The sequence below is a fragment of the Pristiophorus japonicus genome, chromosome 14 (genome assembly GCF_044704955.1).
Source record: "Pristiophorus japonicus isolate sPriJap1 chromosome 14, sPriJap1.hap1, whole genome shotgun sequence".
Classification (NCBI taxonomy): domain Eukaryota; kingdom Metazoa; phylum Chordata; class Chondrichthyes; family Pristiophoridae; genus Pristiophorus; species Pristiophorus japonicus.
The window spans coordinates 97,317,943-97,333,274 of record NC_091990.1 but is presented as its reverse complement, the minus strand read 5'-3'; the positions used below and the strand labels follow the sequence as shown (position 1 = coordinate 97,333,274).

The 15,332-nt window shown below is 48.0% G+C and overlaps 1 protein-coding gene across 5 annotated transcripts in view; it reads left to right on the top strand.

Annotated features, from left to right (window-relative positions):
• Positions 1 to 15,332, top strand: part of ighmbp2 (immunoglobulin mu DNA binding protein 2) — a 64,400-nt gene that overhangs the window by 36,967 nt on the left and 12,101 nt on the right. For all 5 annotated transcript variants that reach the window (XM_070899396.1, XM_070899395.1, XM_070899392.1 and 2 more), the window contains exons 10-12: positions 1,082 to 1,264; positions 10,865 to 10,983; positions 12,610 to 12,704. In XM_070899396.1, the coding sequence (XP_070755497.1) occupies positions 1,082 to 1,264; positions 10,865 to 10,983; positions 12,610 to 12,704 (397 nt within the window). The remainder of the gene's footprint in view (positions 1 to 1,081; positions 1,265 to 10,864; positions 10,984 to 12,609; positions 12,705 to 15,332) is intronic.

Sequence of the window (15,332 nt, the reverse complement as noted above, 5' to 3'; positions counted from 1 at the left end):
TTTTATTTGTCATGGGACGTGGGTGGCCATTTATTGCCCATCCCTAATTGCCCTTGAAAAGCCATGTTCTTGAACCACTGCAGTTCATGTAATGTAGGTACTTGCGCAGGGAGGGAGTTCCTATCGGGGTGCCAATCAAGCGGGCTGCTTTGTCCTGAATGGTGTCAAGCTTCTTGAGTGTTGTTGGAGCTGCACTCAACCAGGCAAGTGGAGAGTATTCCATCACACTCCTGACTTGTATTTTGTAGATGGTGGAAAGGCTTTGGGGAGTCAGGAGGTGAAACACTTGCCGCAGAATACCCGGCCTCTGACCTGCTCTTGTTGCCACAGTATTTATGTGGCTGGTCCAGTTAAGTTTCTGGTCAATGGTGACCCTCAGGATGTTGATGGTGGGGGATTTGGCGATGGTAATGCCGTTGAATGTCATGGGGCGGTGGTTAGACTCGCTTGTTGAAGATGGTCATTGCCCGGTACTTTTGTGGCGCAAATGTTACTTGCCACTTATTAGCCCAAGCCTGAATGTTGTCCAGGTCTTACTGCATGCGGGCATAGACTGCTTCATTATCTGAGGAGTTGCAAATAGCAATGAACACTCTGCAATCATCAGCGAACATCCCTAGTTCTGACCTTTATGATGGAGGGAAGGGCTAGGACACTGCCCTGCGGAACTCCTGTACCGATGTCCTAGGACTGTGATGATTCACCTCTCATAACCACAACCATCTTCCTTTCAGCCTATAACTCCCAACAACTACAAGTTACAGGGATATTTTGGGTGGTGAATTACAGGGAAGTACACCATTGAATATGTAATATTTAATAAAGCTCCATTAAAGTTGGATGATGCATTGTCTTCAGTTTGAAATGCTTAATTATTTCATAATGGATTTTGCAATCTAATGGAGGCTGGTAAGTTTTATTACAGTATAATTAAAGTTTTGCAGATAATCAGCAAATTTGGAAATTATTAGTATGATCCTAAAAAAATCTTGAGTTGTGCTGTGTCCTTAATTGAATATATCTGTCCTCCATCTATGGGTTTTCATTACAGCTTAATTTTTTTTTTGCAAACTCCCAACAGCGCTGCAGCTAATGGCCTATCACTCAGTTTGATGGAGCGGCTAATCCAGAGATATGGTGAGCAGGTGGTGAGAATGCTGACTGTACAGTATCGAATGCACAATGCTATAATGCAATGGGCCTCCAAACAGCTGTACCATGGACGACTTGCAGCTCATAAGATGGTGGCAGAACACTTGCTAAAGTAAGCATGATAATGAAATAAAAACAGAAAATGCTGGAAACTCAGTAAGTCGGACAGAACATCCCTGGAGAGAGAAACAAGAGTTAACGTTTCAGGTCGATGACCTTTCATCAGAACTGTCAGATGTTAAGAACAGTTTTAACTGATTTAACTGTTCACTATTCCAGGGCCATACTGGAATGCAAAGATAACCTCAAGCTTCTCTTCACTACAGTCTTCTTAAACCCCTCTCCCCTGCCTCAACCACTCTCACCTCCCAACAACATGTGTGAAGAGCTCATGGACTTCGTTGCCACTAAGATTAAGATTAAGGTTCAGCTGCCTCTGCTGCTTCCCTCCCTTCCCCTAGCCCACCAGGCCCAACTTCCTCTAAGGTTCCCTCTGCCCAAGCCCTGAATTTATATCTTTCTCTAGTTTCTCATCTATCTCCCCTCATGCTCTCTCCGAGCTCATCTTGTTCATAAGACTCACCTCCTGCTCCCTCAACCCCATTCCCACTAAACTGCTGACAACCCAACTTCCCTTCCTGACCCCCATATTAGCTGATATTGTTAACAGTTCCTCCTTGGGTACTATCCCCCTCCTACAAATCTTCCATCATCAACCCCCGCAAAAAAAACCACTATTGATCCCTGTCCTTGAAAACTATTGCCTTATCTGCAACCTCGCTTTCCTCTCCAAAGTCATTGAACATATTGTCACTTTTCGAATACGGGCCTAACTTTCCAACAACTCTTGTTTGAATCCTTCCCATCAGGTTTCTGCCCCTGCCACCGTACTCAAATGTAACAAATGACATCCCATGTGACTGACCGTGGTAAACTATCCCTTCTCATCTTTCTTGATCTGTCTATAACCTTTGACACAATTGACCACTCCATCCTTCTCCAACGCCTCTCTTCTGTCGTTCAGCTGGGAGGGATTTCCCTCACTTGATTTCATTCTTACTCATCCAGTTGTAGCCAGAGAATCACCTGCAATGGCTTCTCTTCCTGCTACCATTCCCTCTGGAGTTCCCCCAATGATCCATCTTCGCTCCCTACTATTTCTCATCAACATGCTTACCCCTCTGTGACATCATCCAAAAACACATGTTTGCTGACCTCCCTCAGCTCTACCTCAACAACACCTGTCTCAACCCTTCCACTGTCTCTGGGCTGTCACACTGCTTGCCCGACATCCAGTCTGGTTGAGTGGGAATTTCCTCTAACGAAAGGGAGTGTGGTAATGAGACAAGTTAAGAAACAAAAGATTGGTCAAGAGGAGCTGTAAATGGTAACAGCAGAACCATTACCATGATCTTCTATCTGAGAAAATGGGAGTGTTGGTTATGATCTATAGTTGTTAAACTCACTGTTGAGGCTGGGAGGCTGTAAAGTGCTCAATTGAAAGATAGTGGTCTGCAAACCACTCAAGGCTAGGTCAAACGACTATGATGTTTCAAAATTTACACCAACGCATTGCAGCATTTTTCTTTTTAAATAATGAATCCAGCAGTGCAAATAAAAGGCAGTGATATATTGTATTGCTGTAATAGTGTGGAGGACAAATTCATGGAATGTAAACAAGACGGTTTTCTAGATCCGTATGTTGAGGAACCAACAAGAGAACAGGCTTTTTTAGATCTAGTATTGTGCAATGAGAAAAGGTTAATTAATAACCTTGTAGTAAAGGGGCCTTCGGGAAGAGTGACCATAATACAATAGAATTTTATATTGAGTTTGAAAGTGATTTAGTTAAATCCGAAATTGGGTTTTAAATCTAAACAAAGGAAACTACGTAGAACGAGTTGGCTAAGGTAGATTGGAAAACTACATTAAAAGGTATGACGGCAGACAAACAATGGCTAGCATTTAAAGAAGTAATATATAATTTACAACAAACATACATTCCTTTTAAGGCACAAAACCTCCACAGGAAAAGTGGTCCAACCGTGGCTAACAAGAGAAGTTAAAGATAGTCTTCGATCAAAGGGAAGAGGCTTATAATGTTGCCAAAAAGAGCAGTTAACCTGAGGATTGGCAGAAATTTAGAAATCAGCAAAGGAAGACCAAGAAATTCATAAAGAAAGGGAAAATAGAATATGAGAGTAAACTAGCGAGAGACATAAAAGCAGAATGTAAAAGCTTCAATAGGTATGTAAAAAGGAAAAGATTAGCAAAAGTAAATGCGGGTCCCCTACAGGCTGAGACAGGAGAAATTAAACAAATATTTTGTGTCTCTTCACAGAAGAAGACATGAAAAACCTCTCGGAAGTAGTGGAGTACCAAGGGTCCAGCGAGAATGAGGAACTCAAAGCAATTAGTATTAGTAAAAAAAATAGTACTGGGGAAATTAATGGGACTGAAAGCCGATGAGTCCCCTGAGCCTGATGGCTGGCATCCTAGGGTTTTGAAAGAGGGTGGCTATAGAGATGGTGGATGCCTTGGCTGTCATATTCGAAAATTCCATAGATTCTAGAACGGTTCCTGCAGATTGGAAGGTAGCTAATGTAACCCCGCTATTTAAGAAAGAAGGGAGAGAGAAAACGGGGGAGGACAGATCAGTTAGCCTGACATCAGTAGTAGGGAAAATGCTAGAATCTATTATTAAGGACATGGTAACAGGGCACTTAAAAAATAATAATAGGATTGGGCAGAGTCAACATGGATTTATGAAAGGGAAATTGTGTTTGACAAATCTGTTAAGATTTTTTTGAGGTTGTAATTAGCAGAATAGATAAAAGAGAACCAGTGGATGTGGTATATTTGGATTTTCAGAAGGCATTCGATAAGGTGCTACACAAGAGGTTATTAAACAAAATTAGGGCTCATGGGATTGGAAGTAAAATACTAGCATGGATTGAGGATTGGTTAACGAACAGAAAACAGAGTAGGAATAAATGGGTCATTTTCGGGTTGGCAGGCTGTAACTAGTCAGGTGCTGCAAGGATCAGTGCTTGGGCCCCAGATATTCACAATCTATATCAATGATTTGGATGAGGGGACCAACTGTAATATATCCAAGTTTGCTGCTGATACAAAGCTAGGTGGGAATGTAAGTTGTGAGGAGGATGCAGAGACTTCAAGGGGATATAGACAAGCTAAGTGAGTGGGCAAGAACATGGCAAATGAAATATAATGTGGAGAAATGTGAAGTTATCCACTTTGGAGGAAAAAAATAGAAAAGCAGAGTATTTTTTAAACAGTGAGAGCTTGGGAAATGTTGGTGTTCAGAGGGACCTGAGTGTCCTTGTACACAAATCACTGAAAGTTAACATGCAAGTACAGCAAACAATTAAGAAAGCAAATGGTATGTTGGCCTTTATTACAAGAGGATTTGAGTATAAGAGTAAAGACTTCTTACTGCAATTATATAGAGCCCTGGTGAGACCGCACCTGGAGTACTGTGTACAGTTTTGGTCTCCTTACCTAAAGAAGGATATACTTGCCATTGAGGGAGTGCAATGAAGGTTCACAATTCCTGGGATGGGGGGATTGTCCTATGAGGAATTCTCTAGGATTTAGAAGAATGAGAGGTGAACTTATTGAAACCTATAAAATTCTTACAGGGCTTGACAGGATAGATGCAGGGAGGATATTTCCCCTGGCTAGAGAGTCGAGAACCTAGGGTCACAGTCTCAGAATAAGGGGTCGGCCATTTAAGATTGAGATGAGGAGAAACTTCTTCACTCAGAGAGTGGTGAATCTTTGGAATTCTCTACCCCAGAGGATCTTTGAGTATATTCAAGACCGAGATCGATAGATTATTGGATATGATGGGATATGGGGATAGTGCAAGAAAGTGGAGTTGAGGTAGAAGATCAGCCATGATCTCATTGAATGGCAGAGCAGGCTCGAGGAGCTGACTGGTCTACTCCTGCTCCTAATTTTTATGTTCTTGGTTTTAGTCCCTCAAGTATTGCCCAGAGTAATAAGCTAAGACTATTTTGGATGAAAACTGAGTTAATTTTACATCCTCAAAGCAACTATTTATGCAAGGCCTACTTTCCCTTCTCATGATAGAATCAGAGAATGATACAGCTCAGAAGGAGACCATTCAGCCCATCATGCCTGTGCCAGCTCTTTGGTAGAGCTTTCCAGTTAACCCCACTCTCCTGGTCTTGCCCCATAGCCCTGTAAATTTTTCACCTCATGTATTTATCCAATTGTCATTTGAATGTTATTGTTGAATCTGCTTTCACCATCCTTTCAGGCAGTGCATTCCAGATGACAACAGCTCAGGTTTTTTTTGACAAAGGTGTTTCCTCATGTTGCCTCTGGTTCTTTTGGCAATCACCTTAAATCTGTGTCCTTCTGCCACTAGAAACAGCTTCTCTTTATTTATTCTGTCAAAACCATTTATGAAGTTGAACACCTCTATTCAATCTCCTCAATCTTCTCTGCTCCAAGGAGAACAACTGCAGCGTCTCCAATCTCTCCACATAGCTGAGGTCCCTCATCCCTGCTTTCATTCCAGTGAATCTCTTTGGCACCTTCTTTAAGGCCTTGACATCCTTCCTAAAGTGTGGTGCCCAGAATTGAACACTACAGCAGAGGCCTAACCAGTGTTTTATAAAGCTTTAGCATAACTTCCTTTCTTTTGCATTTGATGTCTCTGTTAATAAAGCCAAGGATCCCATATGCTTTTTTAGGTCTTCTCAATTTATCCTATCATCTTTAAAGATTTGTGTACATATATCCCCAGGTCTCTCTGTTCCTACACCCCCTTTAAAATTGTACCATTTAGTTCATATTGTCTCTCCTCATTCTACCTACCACTTCACACACTGATGATTCAAAAAAAACCTTTCGGGTATAGTAAGGTGCAGGGACTGAGAGGCAGGAGGCCATTCGGCCTGGGATAGGGGTGGGGAGCAGACAGGGAGGTCATTTGGCGAGGGCTAGACGCAGGGGAGAGGGACTGGCAAGCCACTCGGGGCGGGGGAGCGGGATCGGCAAGCCACTCGGGGCGGGGGAGCGGGACCGGCAAGGTGCTAGGGGGGGAGCGGATCGGGAGGCCACTCGGTCAGGGCTAGGGGCGGGCGAGCAAGCCGGAAAGCCACTTGGCCAGGGCAAGGGGGGGCGGGAGGAAGCAGACCGGCAAGGCACTCGGGTTACTACGGCAACCCGATCGTTTTGGCACAGATCAAGGCTCCACCCCCAAAACTAAAGAACCGGTTAGGCTGCGCCAAATGAAGAAATCAAACGGGGAAACTTGCAACATTTTTTTTGGCGTACTTGGGGCCCAAGAAACGGGCGTAACTCTTCAAGTACACCAAAAAAAAGCTTTGGGGAAAATTGAGTCCATAGTGTAGCACTGATGGGGGGGGAATTAGAAATCCTTAACCCAGAGATTCCGATTCCTGTGCTTTGAGCAGCAATTCTATTATAATCAGCTTATATAGACTGACAGTACAAGAGGAAGCTTAGAAATTGCTAACTAAATGTATCAGCACTGTACCACCTGCAAATAGAGGACGCTTTTATTTTATAACACCTAAATCTCTGATTGAACCCCCTTGATAACAAGTCCTGGTTGCTGATTGGTTCACTTGGAGGATAAGACACACCCAGTAGTTTCTCTTTGCAAAGTGTAATTCGAGCCATTCTGACTGCCGACTCCAGACAGTACAGACCTCACTTGGAACAGATACGGCTCACTTTCACGGGTTAAGACATTCTCCCACCCCGCAAAGAAGTTCCTGCCCCCATCTCATCCTCCCCCCTGCCCCCCCACCCACCGTCCAAGTGCCTGACCTCCCACTCCCCCAGCACAAGTTCCTGACCTCTCCCCACCACCCAAATTCCTGCCCTTCTTTCTCCCCCCGGGTTCCTGACCTCCCCCTGCCCACGTTCCTCCCCCACGGAATCATGACCACCTCTCTTCCCCATTTCCCCCCCACCCGCCCCCACCATAGATGGGGCATAGTGTGTGGGTCATGGATTGTTAACAGGTTATGAAGTGAATAGTGACAACGTTGTGACCTGGATTTGGACCAGTCTTACCCTCTGGATCACGTTCTCGCTCTGACCCCCCTCCCTTTAGATCTCGGTCTCGTTCTTCTGCCATCTCCACTGTGCTCTCTGTTTTATTTACCCCCACCCCACCGAGTTCCTGACCTCTCTCCGCCCCCTCCGATCTCCCCCTCTCCCACCTCCCTCCAATCTCACCTTCCGATCTCCCCACCTCTCTCTCCCGCTATCTGATCTGCCCCCTTCCCTCCGATCCCCCCTCTCTCCTGACCTCCCCCCTCTCTCTCTCCCGACCTCCCCCCTCTCTCCCTCCCGACCTCCCTCCCGACCTCCCCCCTCTCTCCCTCTCGACCTCCCCCCTCTCTCCCTCCCGACCTCCCCCCTCTCTCCCTCCCGACCTCCCCCCTCTCTCCCTCCCGACCTCCCCCCTCTCTCCCTCCCGACCTCCCCCTCTCTCCCTCCCGACCTCCCCCCTCTCTCCCTCCCGACCTCCCCCCTCTCTCCCTCCCGACCTCCCCCCTCTCTCCCTCCCGACCTCCCCCCTCTCTCCCTCCCGACCTCCCCCCTCTCTCCCTCCCGACCTCCCCCCTCTCTCCCTCCCGACCTCCCCCCTCTCTCCCTCCCGACCTCCCCCCTCTCTCCCTCCCGACCTCCCCCTCTCTCCCTCCCGACCTCCCCCCTCACTCCCTCCCGACCTCCCCCCTCTCTCCCTCCTGACCTCCCCCCTCTCTCCCTCCCGACCTCCCCCCTCACTACCTCCCCACTCTCTCCCTCCCGACCTCCCCCCTCTCTCCCTCCCGACCTCCCCCCTCTCTCCCTCCCGACCTCCCCCCTCTCTCCCTCCCGACCTCCCCCCTCTCTCCCTCCCGACCTCCCCCCTCTCTCCCTCCCGACCTCCCCCCTCTCTCCCTCCCGACCTCCCCCCTCTCTCCCTCCCGACCTCCCCCCTCTCTCCCTCCCGACCTCCCCCCTCTCTCCCTCCCGACCTCCCCCCTCTCTCCCTCCCGACCTCCCCCCTCTCTCCCTCCCGACCTCCCCCCTCTCTCCCTCCCGACCTCCCCCCTCTCTCCCTCCCGACCTCCCCCCTCTCTCCCTCCCGACCTCCCCCCTCTCTCCCTCCCGACCTCCCCCCTCCCGACCTCCCCCCTCTCTCCCTCCCGACCTCCCCCCTCTCTCCCTCCCGACCTCCCCCCTCTCTCCCTCCTGACCTCCCCCCTCTCTCCCTCCTGACCTCCCCCCTCTCTCCCTCCCGACCTCCCCCCTCTCTCCCTCCCGACCTCCCCCCTCTCTCCCTCCCGACCTCCCCCCTCTCTCCCTCCCGACCTCCCCCCTCTCTCCCTCCCGACCTCCCCCCTCTCTCCCTCCCGACCTCCCTCCTCTCTCTCTCCCGACCTCCCCCCTCTCTCTCTCCCGACCTCCCCCCTCTCTCTCTCCCGACCTCCCCCCCCTCTCTCTCTCCCGACCTCCCCCCCCTCTCTCTCTCCCGACCTCCCCACCCCCCCTCTCTCTCCCGACCTCCCCACCCCCCCTCTCTCTCCCGACCTCCCCCCCCCCTCTCTCTCTCTCCCGACCTCCCCCCCTCTTGCTCGCTCTCTCTTCCCACCCCCCCCCCCCTCCAGTCTCGCTGGACCTCGGTGCCTGCACCCAAACGCAGAAGGACACAAAAATATTTGTGCAGATAAGCACTTCAGCAAATATGCCATCTTAAAATAGCCTTACTTCTAGCTGCACGGTCAAGGTCAGGAGTGGTGGCATTAAACTCCTCTTTAAGATCAGAAGCCCAGCCCCAAAATTCATTACCTTCACACTTGATTACTACAAGGCTCACCACCTGCACTAAGTTCAGCTTGTCTCCAACCCTAGTTTTCACTGACCTATGTTTGGTCCATGTCTTCTAAAACATTGAATTTAAAACCCTCGTTTTATCTTTAAATTTCTCCATTGCCTTGTCACACCCGATCTCTGCCATTTACCTTCAACCCAAAAAGTAATTACAAGGATTAATGGAATGTTGGCCTTTATCTCAAGGAGATTGGAATTCAAAGCTGTATAAGTTATGCTTCAGTTGTACAGAGCCTTGGTCAGACCCCGTCTTGAGTACTTTGTGAAAGTCAGAAAGCCAGGTGATAAAGGAGAAAATACAAGTGCCCAGTCTTTACTTGCTTACAAGCCTTTATTCACAGACACACACATTACATACTGGGCATCCCCAAGATAAACTTTCAACTCTTCCCCAACCTAATCCCATATATATATATATATATATATAAGAACAAGAGAGTCCCCAATTAATTCCCACTGCCTGCGTATAAATACACCACTTAAATACAATTAACATACTGTGTTCAATTTTGGGCACTGCACCTTAGGAAAAATATATTGGCCTTGGACGGTGTAGATCACACTGTCACCAAACCTAAAGGGTTAAATTGTGAGGACAGGTTGCATAAACTAGGCTTGTATTCTCTTGAGTTCAGAGGTTGAACGTTGCTCTGATCAAGATATTTACATGGTAAAGCGATTAGATTGGGTAGGGATTGCATACAGAGAAACTATTTCCTCTGGTGGGAAAATCTAGAACAGCATAATTTTAAAATTAGAGTTAGGCCATTTGGGAGTGAAATCAGGAAGCATTTGTTCATGCCAGGAGTAATGGAAATCTAGAACTTACTCTCCCAAAAGGCTGTGGATGCTGGTTCAGTTGAAATTTTCAAGACTGTGATTGATTTTTTGTACACTAAAGGATATTGATCAAGGTTGGGTAAATTGAGTTGCGCTACAGATCAGCCATGATCTAACCGATTGGCGGAACAGGCTCAAGGGGCTGAATGGCATATTCCTGTTCCTATGTTCCTATATCGGTTCTTTCTTAATTATTACAATGTGAAGTTTGGTTCGGCAGTTTCCTGGAGTTTGTTTCAATTTAAAAAGCTTAACTTTATTTGTGGGCTTTGTACCAGTTACTTATCTGATACAACCAATGCCCATCCTTCCTGCTGTGAGATGACCTCTTTCAGCTGATTTGCACATAATAGATGCAGCCTGATACTTTTAATCATGTTTATATTTGGTATAAGGCGACACCTTGGTAATCGAGTTGACTTGTGCCCCCAAAAAATCCAAATTCTGATTTTATCCTGATTTAATAGCTGAGTCATTTTTTTTTTGTAGTTACTGCCATAGTAAGTGTGTGTATGTGCATGTGTGTGTGTGTGCTTAACAGACATATAAGTGAGAATGAGAGTGAGCAAGGATTGTAAAATGTCTTTCTGCTAATACCAGGCTGTTAAAATATTGAATTTGATCAAAACACGTCTCTGGAAATAGCTCCGCCAACTGTGAGGTGATGAACTGAGGAGGAGGGGGGAGGTGGGATGAAATTATTTTCATTCTTTCCAAGCTTCAAAGGCTAATACAGATATCCGTGCTACCCAAAAATTAATTGTGCCCTGGAAGAATGTTACCGTAGCAATTTTAGTAAAGCAGACCCCATACTCACAGGCACACACTCCAATTAATCTTCTTTATTGACTGTGCTGTGTGGGCTGATTTCTCTGTTACAGTACTACCAGCTTTCTGATGGATGACTATTTTTGCGCAGCTGTAGTTTTGCTTTGTTGTTAACTGCTGCTCCCATAATTCTTAGGGATCTGCCTGGGGTTGTTTCCACGGAAGAGACGACGATTCCACTGCTTCTAATAGACACCTCAGGATGTGGCCTGCTTGAACTTGATGAAGAGAATGAACAATCTAAAGGAAATAAGGGTACAATATGATTAATTGGGGAGTAATCATACAGATACAGTTTTCTCCAGTATAACTGGGCTGTTAAACAGAGGTAGCTATCGTGGAACTAAAATTCTTTTGCTCACCAATTTATATTAATGCGTTTGTCTTTTGTAACATTCCTGTGAGGTGCCTTGGGACACTACTATGTTAAAGGTGCTATATAAATATAAGTTGTTGTTGATGTCGTTGTTCAAGTTAAATTCCTGTGAGCGCCATTGTGACCAGGTTTATTTTGAACCTGTAATTTTCCACACACCAAGTTCCTGAACTGAGCCAAACGTTTGGGCTTTTTGATGAGTCTTTTATTCCTACATGAAATCTTGTACTGATTTAGAAAGAAATCATCGAATCATTGCCAATCACCTTAAATCTTGCCCTCTAGTTATTGACCCTTCAGCCATTGGAAATAATTTATCTTTATTTACTCCGTGTAAACCCTTCATGATTTTAAACACCTCTATCAAATCTCCTCTTCGCCTTCTCCGCTCTAAGGAGTACAGCTTTTCCAGTCTCTCCACGTAACTGTGTTCCCTCATCCCTGGAACCATTCTAGTAAATCTTTTCTGTACCCTCTCCAAAGCCCTGACATCATTCCTACAGTGTGGTGTTCAGAATTGAACACAATGCTCCAGCTGGGGCCGAACTAGTGTTTTGTATAATTTTAGCATAACTTCCTGGCTTTTTTACTCTATGCCTCTATTTATAAAGCCCAGGGTCCTTTATGCTTTATTAAGTACTTTGTTAAACTGTTAACCTTAAGAAATGTGCACAAAGATCCTCAGGTCTCTCTGTTCTTGCATCCCCATTAACATTGTGCCATTTGGCTGGTATTGTCTTCCCCATTCTTCCTACCAAAATGTACCACCTCACACTTTCCTGCATTGAGTATCAGTTTCCATGTGTCTGCCCATTCCACTAGCCTGTCAGTGTCCTCTTGAAGTCTATTACTATCTTCCTCACTGTTTACTACACTTCGAAGTTTTGTGTCATCTGCAAACTGAGCCCTGTACCCCCAAGTCCAAGTCATTAATGTTTATCAAAATCAGCAGTAATCCGAATACTGAACCCTGGAAATACTGTATATCTCCCTCTAGTCCGAAAAACAGCCATTCACCACAACTCTCTGTTTTCTATCGCTTAGCCAATTCTGTACCCATGCTGCTACTGCCTCTTTTATCCCATAGGCTTCAGTATTGCTAACAAGCCTAATATGTGATACTTTATCAAATCGCTTTTGAAAGTCCATATACACATCAACTGCACTGCCCTCATCCACCCTCTCTGTTACCTCATCAAAAAAACTCAAACAAGTTAGTCAAGCACAATTTGCCCTTAACAAATCCATGCTGGCTCTCCTTTATTTGTCCTTCCTTGTCCAAGTGGCTGTTAATTTTCTCCCGGATTATTGTTTCTAAAAGCTTCTCCACCACCGGGGTTACACTGACTGGCCTGTAATTGCAGGGTTTATCCTTCTCCTTTTGAGTCACCTTTGGCATGTAAGGGGCTTGGAATCCACTTAGAGGGAGTAACTAATGCCAATGAAAAGGTATCTATGGTAGATCTGAAATTGTAACGTAATGACTCATACTGCTTTTATTCCAGGTGAGGTTCAAATTGTGGCAATGCACATTCAAGCCCTGATTGAGGCTGGTGTCAAACCCAAGGATGTTGCTGTGATAGCCCCATACAATTTGCAGGTATAGTTCCTGATCCTTTTCTAATGTTTCTGTACAATCATTTGGTTTTTAATTTCTGATATTGAAATCTTTTAATACAACCAAATTTTAAGGGCTCAAAATTCGGGGACTTTATGCCACCATTACAGGCAAAAAATCGGAAAAAAAGAGTGGACGCTCTTTTGCCAGCTGGTGGCAGGTCCTGTGGTGTCGTCCATTTTCCTAGGCCTGGCAACGCTGCTGGTAAGATCCACCGCCCTGCAGATTTATGAGAGGGAGTGGCACGCCGACTTAATGTCACCATGTAAACTTGGACCTTTGGGCTGAGTTCAGTGCTGGGTCCTAAGCTCGCCATGTAAACACAGCGTGCAAGCAGACTCTCAGAGCTCTTAAAAGGACACACACATCTTTCAGGTAAGTTTGCATTAAAGCTTCAAGCCTGGGTTTTTTTTGATTTTACTGAAGTAGTGGCTTGCTGCAATAGATGATAAATATTTTTTTAAGCGTGTAGGGAGTGCTGCTGGATGCTTGCAAGACCTCGAATGGTAAAGGAAGGCCTCTGAGAATACAGAAAATGCTGCAAATACTCAAATCGGTCAGGGAACATACGTGGAGAGAGCAACAGAATTCACGTCTCACGTCAAGATGCTGCCTGACCTGCTGAGTATTTCTAGCATTTTATTCTGTCATTTCAGATTTACAGCAACCATTCACAGAGGGAAGAGGAAGATGTCGAAGAGGAGGAAGCGGAAGGAAAGATGCAACCTTTCTGGCCGGGATATCCAGATGGAATCATCTGCCTGCGGTCCCAGTGACCACAGCCTCAGTTCCTCTTTCAACATTTGTCTCGCACCTTACCTTCCCTCTGACCATCTCTTGGACATGATGCTGAAATAAAAGCTACCAAAAAGCAAACTTTCAAATCCAATTTTATACATCTATCCATCCAATATGACATCAAGAAATCAACTCATCACCCTTATGCGTTCACTTAGTGACTGTCTTGTGTATGCCTTTGCCTATTCTACTGATGTCATACAGTGCTACCCCAGTGGCTGCAGCATGGCTGGTGGAAGACTGCTGACTTTCAGTGGGCGGAGTCTGCAAATGGCCTTGCTGGTCGACCTTGAGCTGGTGGCTGTAAGTGTCACATCAAGTGATGGTGTTTGCTGCTTCTTCTCCCTCTCCTCCCCCCCTCTCCTTCTCCTCTCCTCCCCCCTCTCCTTCTCCTCTCCCCCCCCCCTCCTTCTCCTCTCCCCCCCTCTCCTTCTCCTCTCCCCCCCCCTCTCCTTCTCCTCTCCCCCCCCCTCCTCTCCTTCTCCTCTCCCCCCCCCTCTCCTTCTCCTCTCCCCCCCCCCTCTCCTCTCCTTCTCCTCTCCCCCCCTCCCTTCTCCTCTCCCCCCCCTCTCCTTCTCCTCTTCCCCCCCTCTCCTTCTCCTCTTCCCCCCCCCTCTCCTTCTCCTCTTCCCCCCCCCTCTCCTTCTCCTCTTCCCCCCCTCTCCTTCTCCTCTCCCCCCCCCTCTCCTTCTCCTCTCCCCCCCTCTCCTTCTCCTCTCCTCCCCTCTCCCCCTCTCCTTCCCTCTCCCCCCTCTCCTTCTCCTCCCCCCCTCTCCTCCTCCCCCCCCCCTCTCCTCCTTCCCCCCCCTCTCCTTCTTCCCTCCCCCCTCTCCTTCTTCCCTCCCCCCCTCTCCTTCTTCCCTCCCCCCCTCTCCTTCTTCCTCCCCCCTCTCCTTCTTCCCTCCCCCCTCTCCTTCTTCCCTCCCCCCCTCTCCTCCTTCCCTCCACCCCTCTCCTTCCTCCCCCCCTCTCCTTCTTCCCTCCCCCCTCTCCTTCCCTCCCCCCCTCTCCTTCTTCCCTCCCCCCTCTTCCTTCCTCCCCCCCTCTCCTTCTTCCTCCCCCCCTCTCCTTCTTCCCTCCCCCCCTCTCCTTCTTCCCTCCCCCCCTCTCCTTCTTCCCTCCCCCCCTCTCCTTCTTCCCTCCCCCCCTCTCCTTCTTCCCTCCCCCCCTCTCCTTCTTCCCTCCCCCCCCTCTCCTTCTTCCCTCCCCCCTCTCCTTCTTCCCTCCCCCCCTCTCCTTCTTCCCTCCCCCCTCTCCTTCTTCCCTCCCCCCTCTCCTTCTTCCCTCCCCCCTCTCCTTCTTCCCTCCTTCCCTCCCCCCCCTCTCCTTCTTCCTCCCCCCCCTCTCCTTCTTCCCTCTCCCCCTCTCCTTCTTCCTCCCCCCTATCCTTCTTCCTCCCCCCCTCTCCTTCTTCCTCCCCCCCTCTCCTTCTTCCCTCCCCCCTCTCCTTCTTCCCTCCCCCCCTCTCCTTCTTCCCTCCCCCCCCTCTCCTTCTTCCCTCCCCCCCTCTCCTTCTTCCCTCCCCCCCTCTCCTTCTTCCCTCCCCCCCTCTCCTTCTTCCCTCCCCCCTCTCCTTCTTCCCTCCCCCCCTCTCCTTCTTCCCTCCCCCCCTCTCCTTCTTCCCTCCCCCCCTCTCCTTCTTCCCTCCCCCCCTCTCCTTCTTCCCTCCCCCCCTCTCCTTCTTCCCTCCCCCCCTCTCCTTCTTCCCTCCCCCCTCTCCTTCTTCCCTCCCCCCTCTCCTTCTTCCCTCCCCCCTCTCCTTCTTTCCCTCCCCCTCTCCTTCTTCCCTCCCCCCTCTCCTTCTTCCCTCCC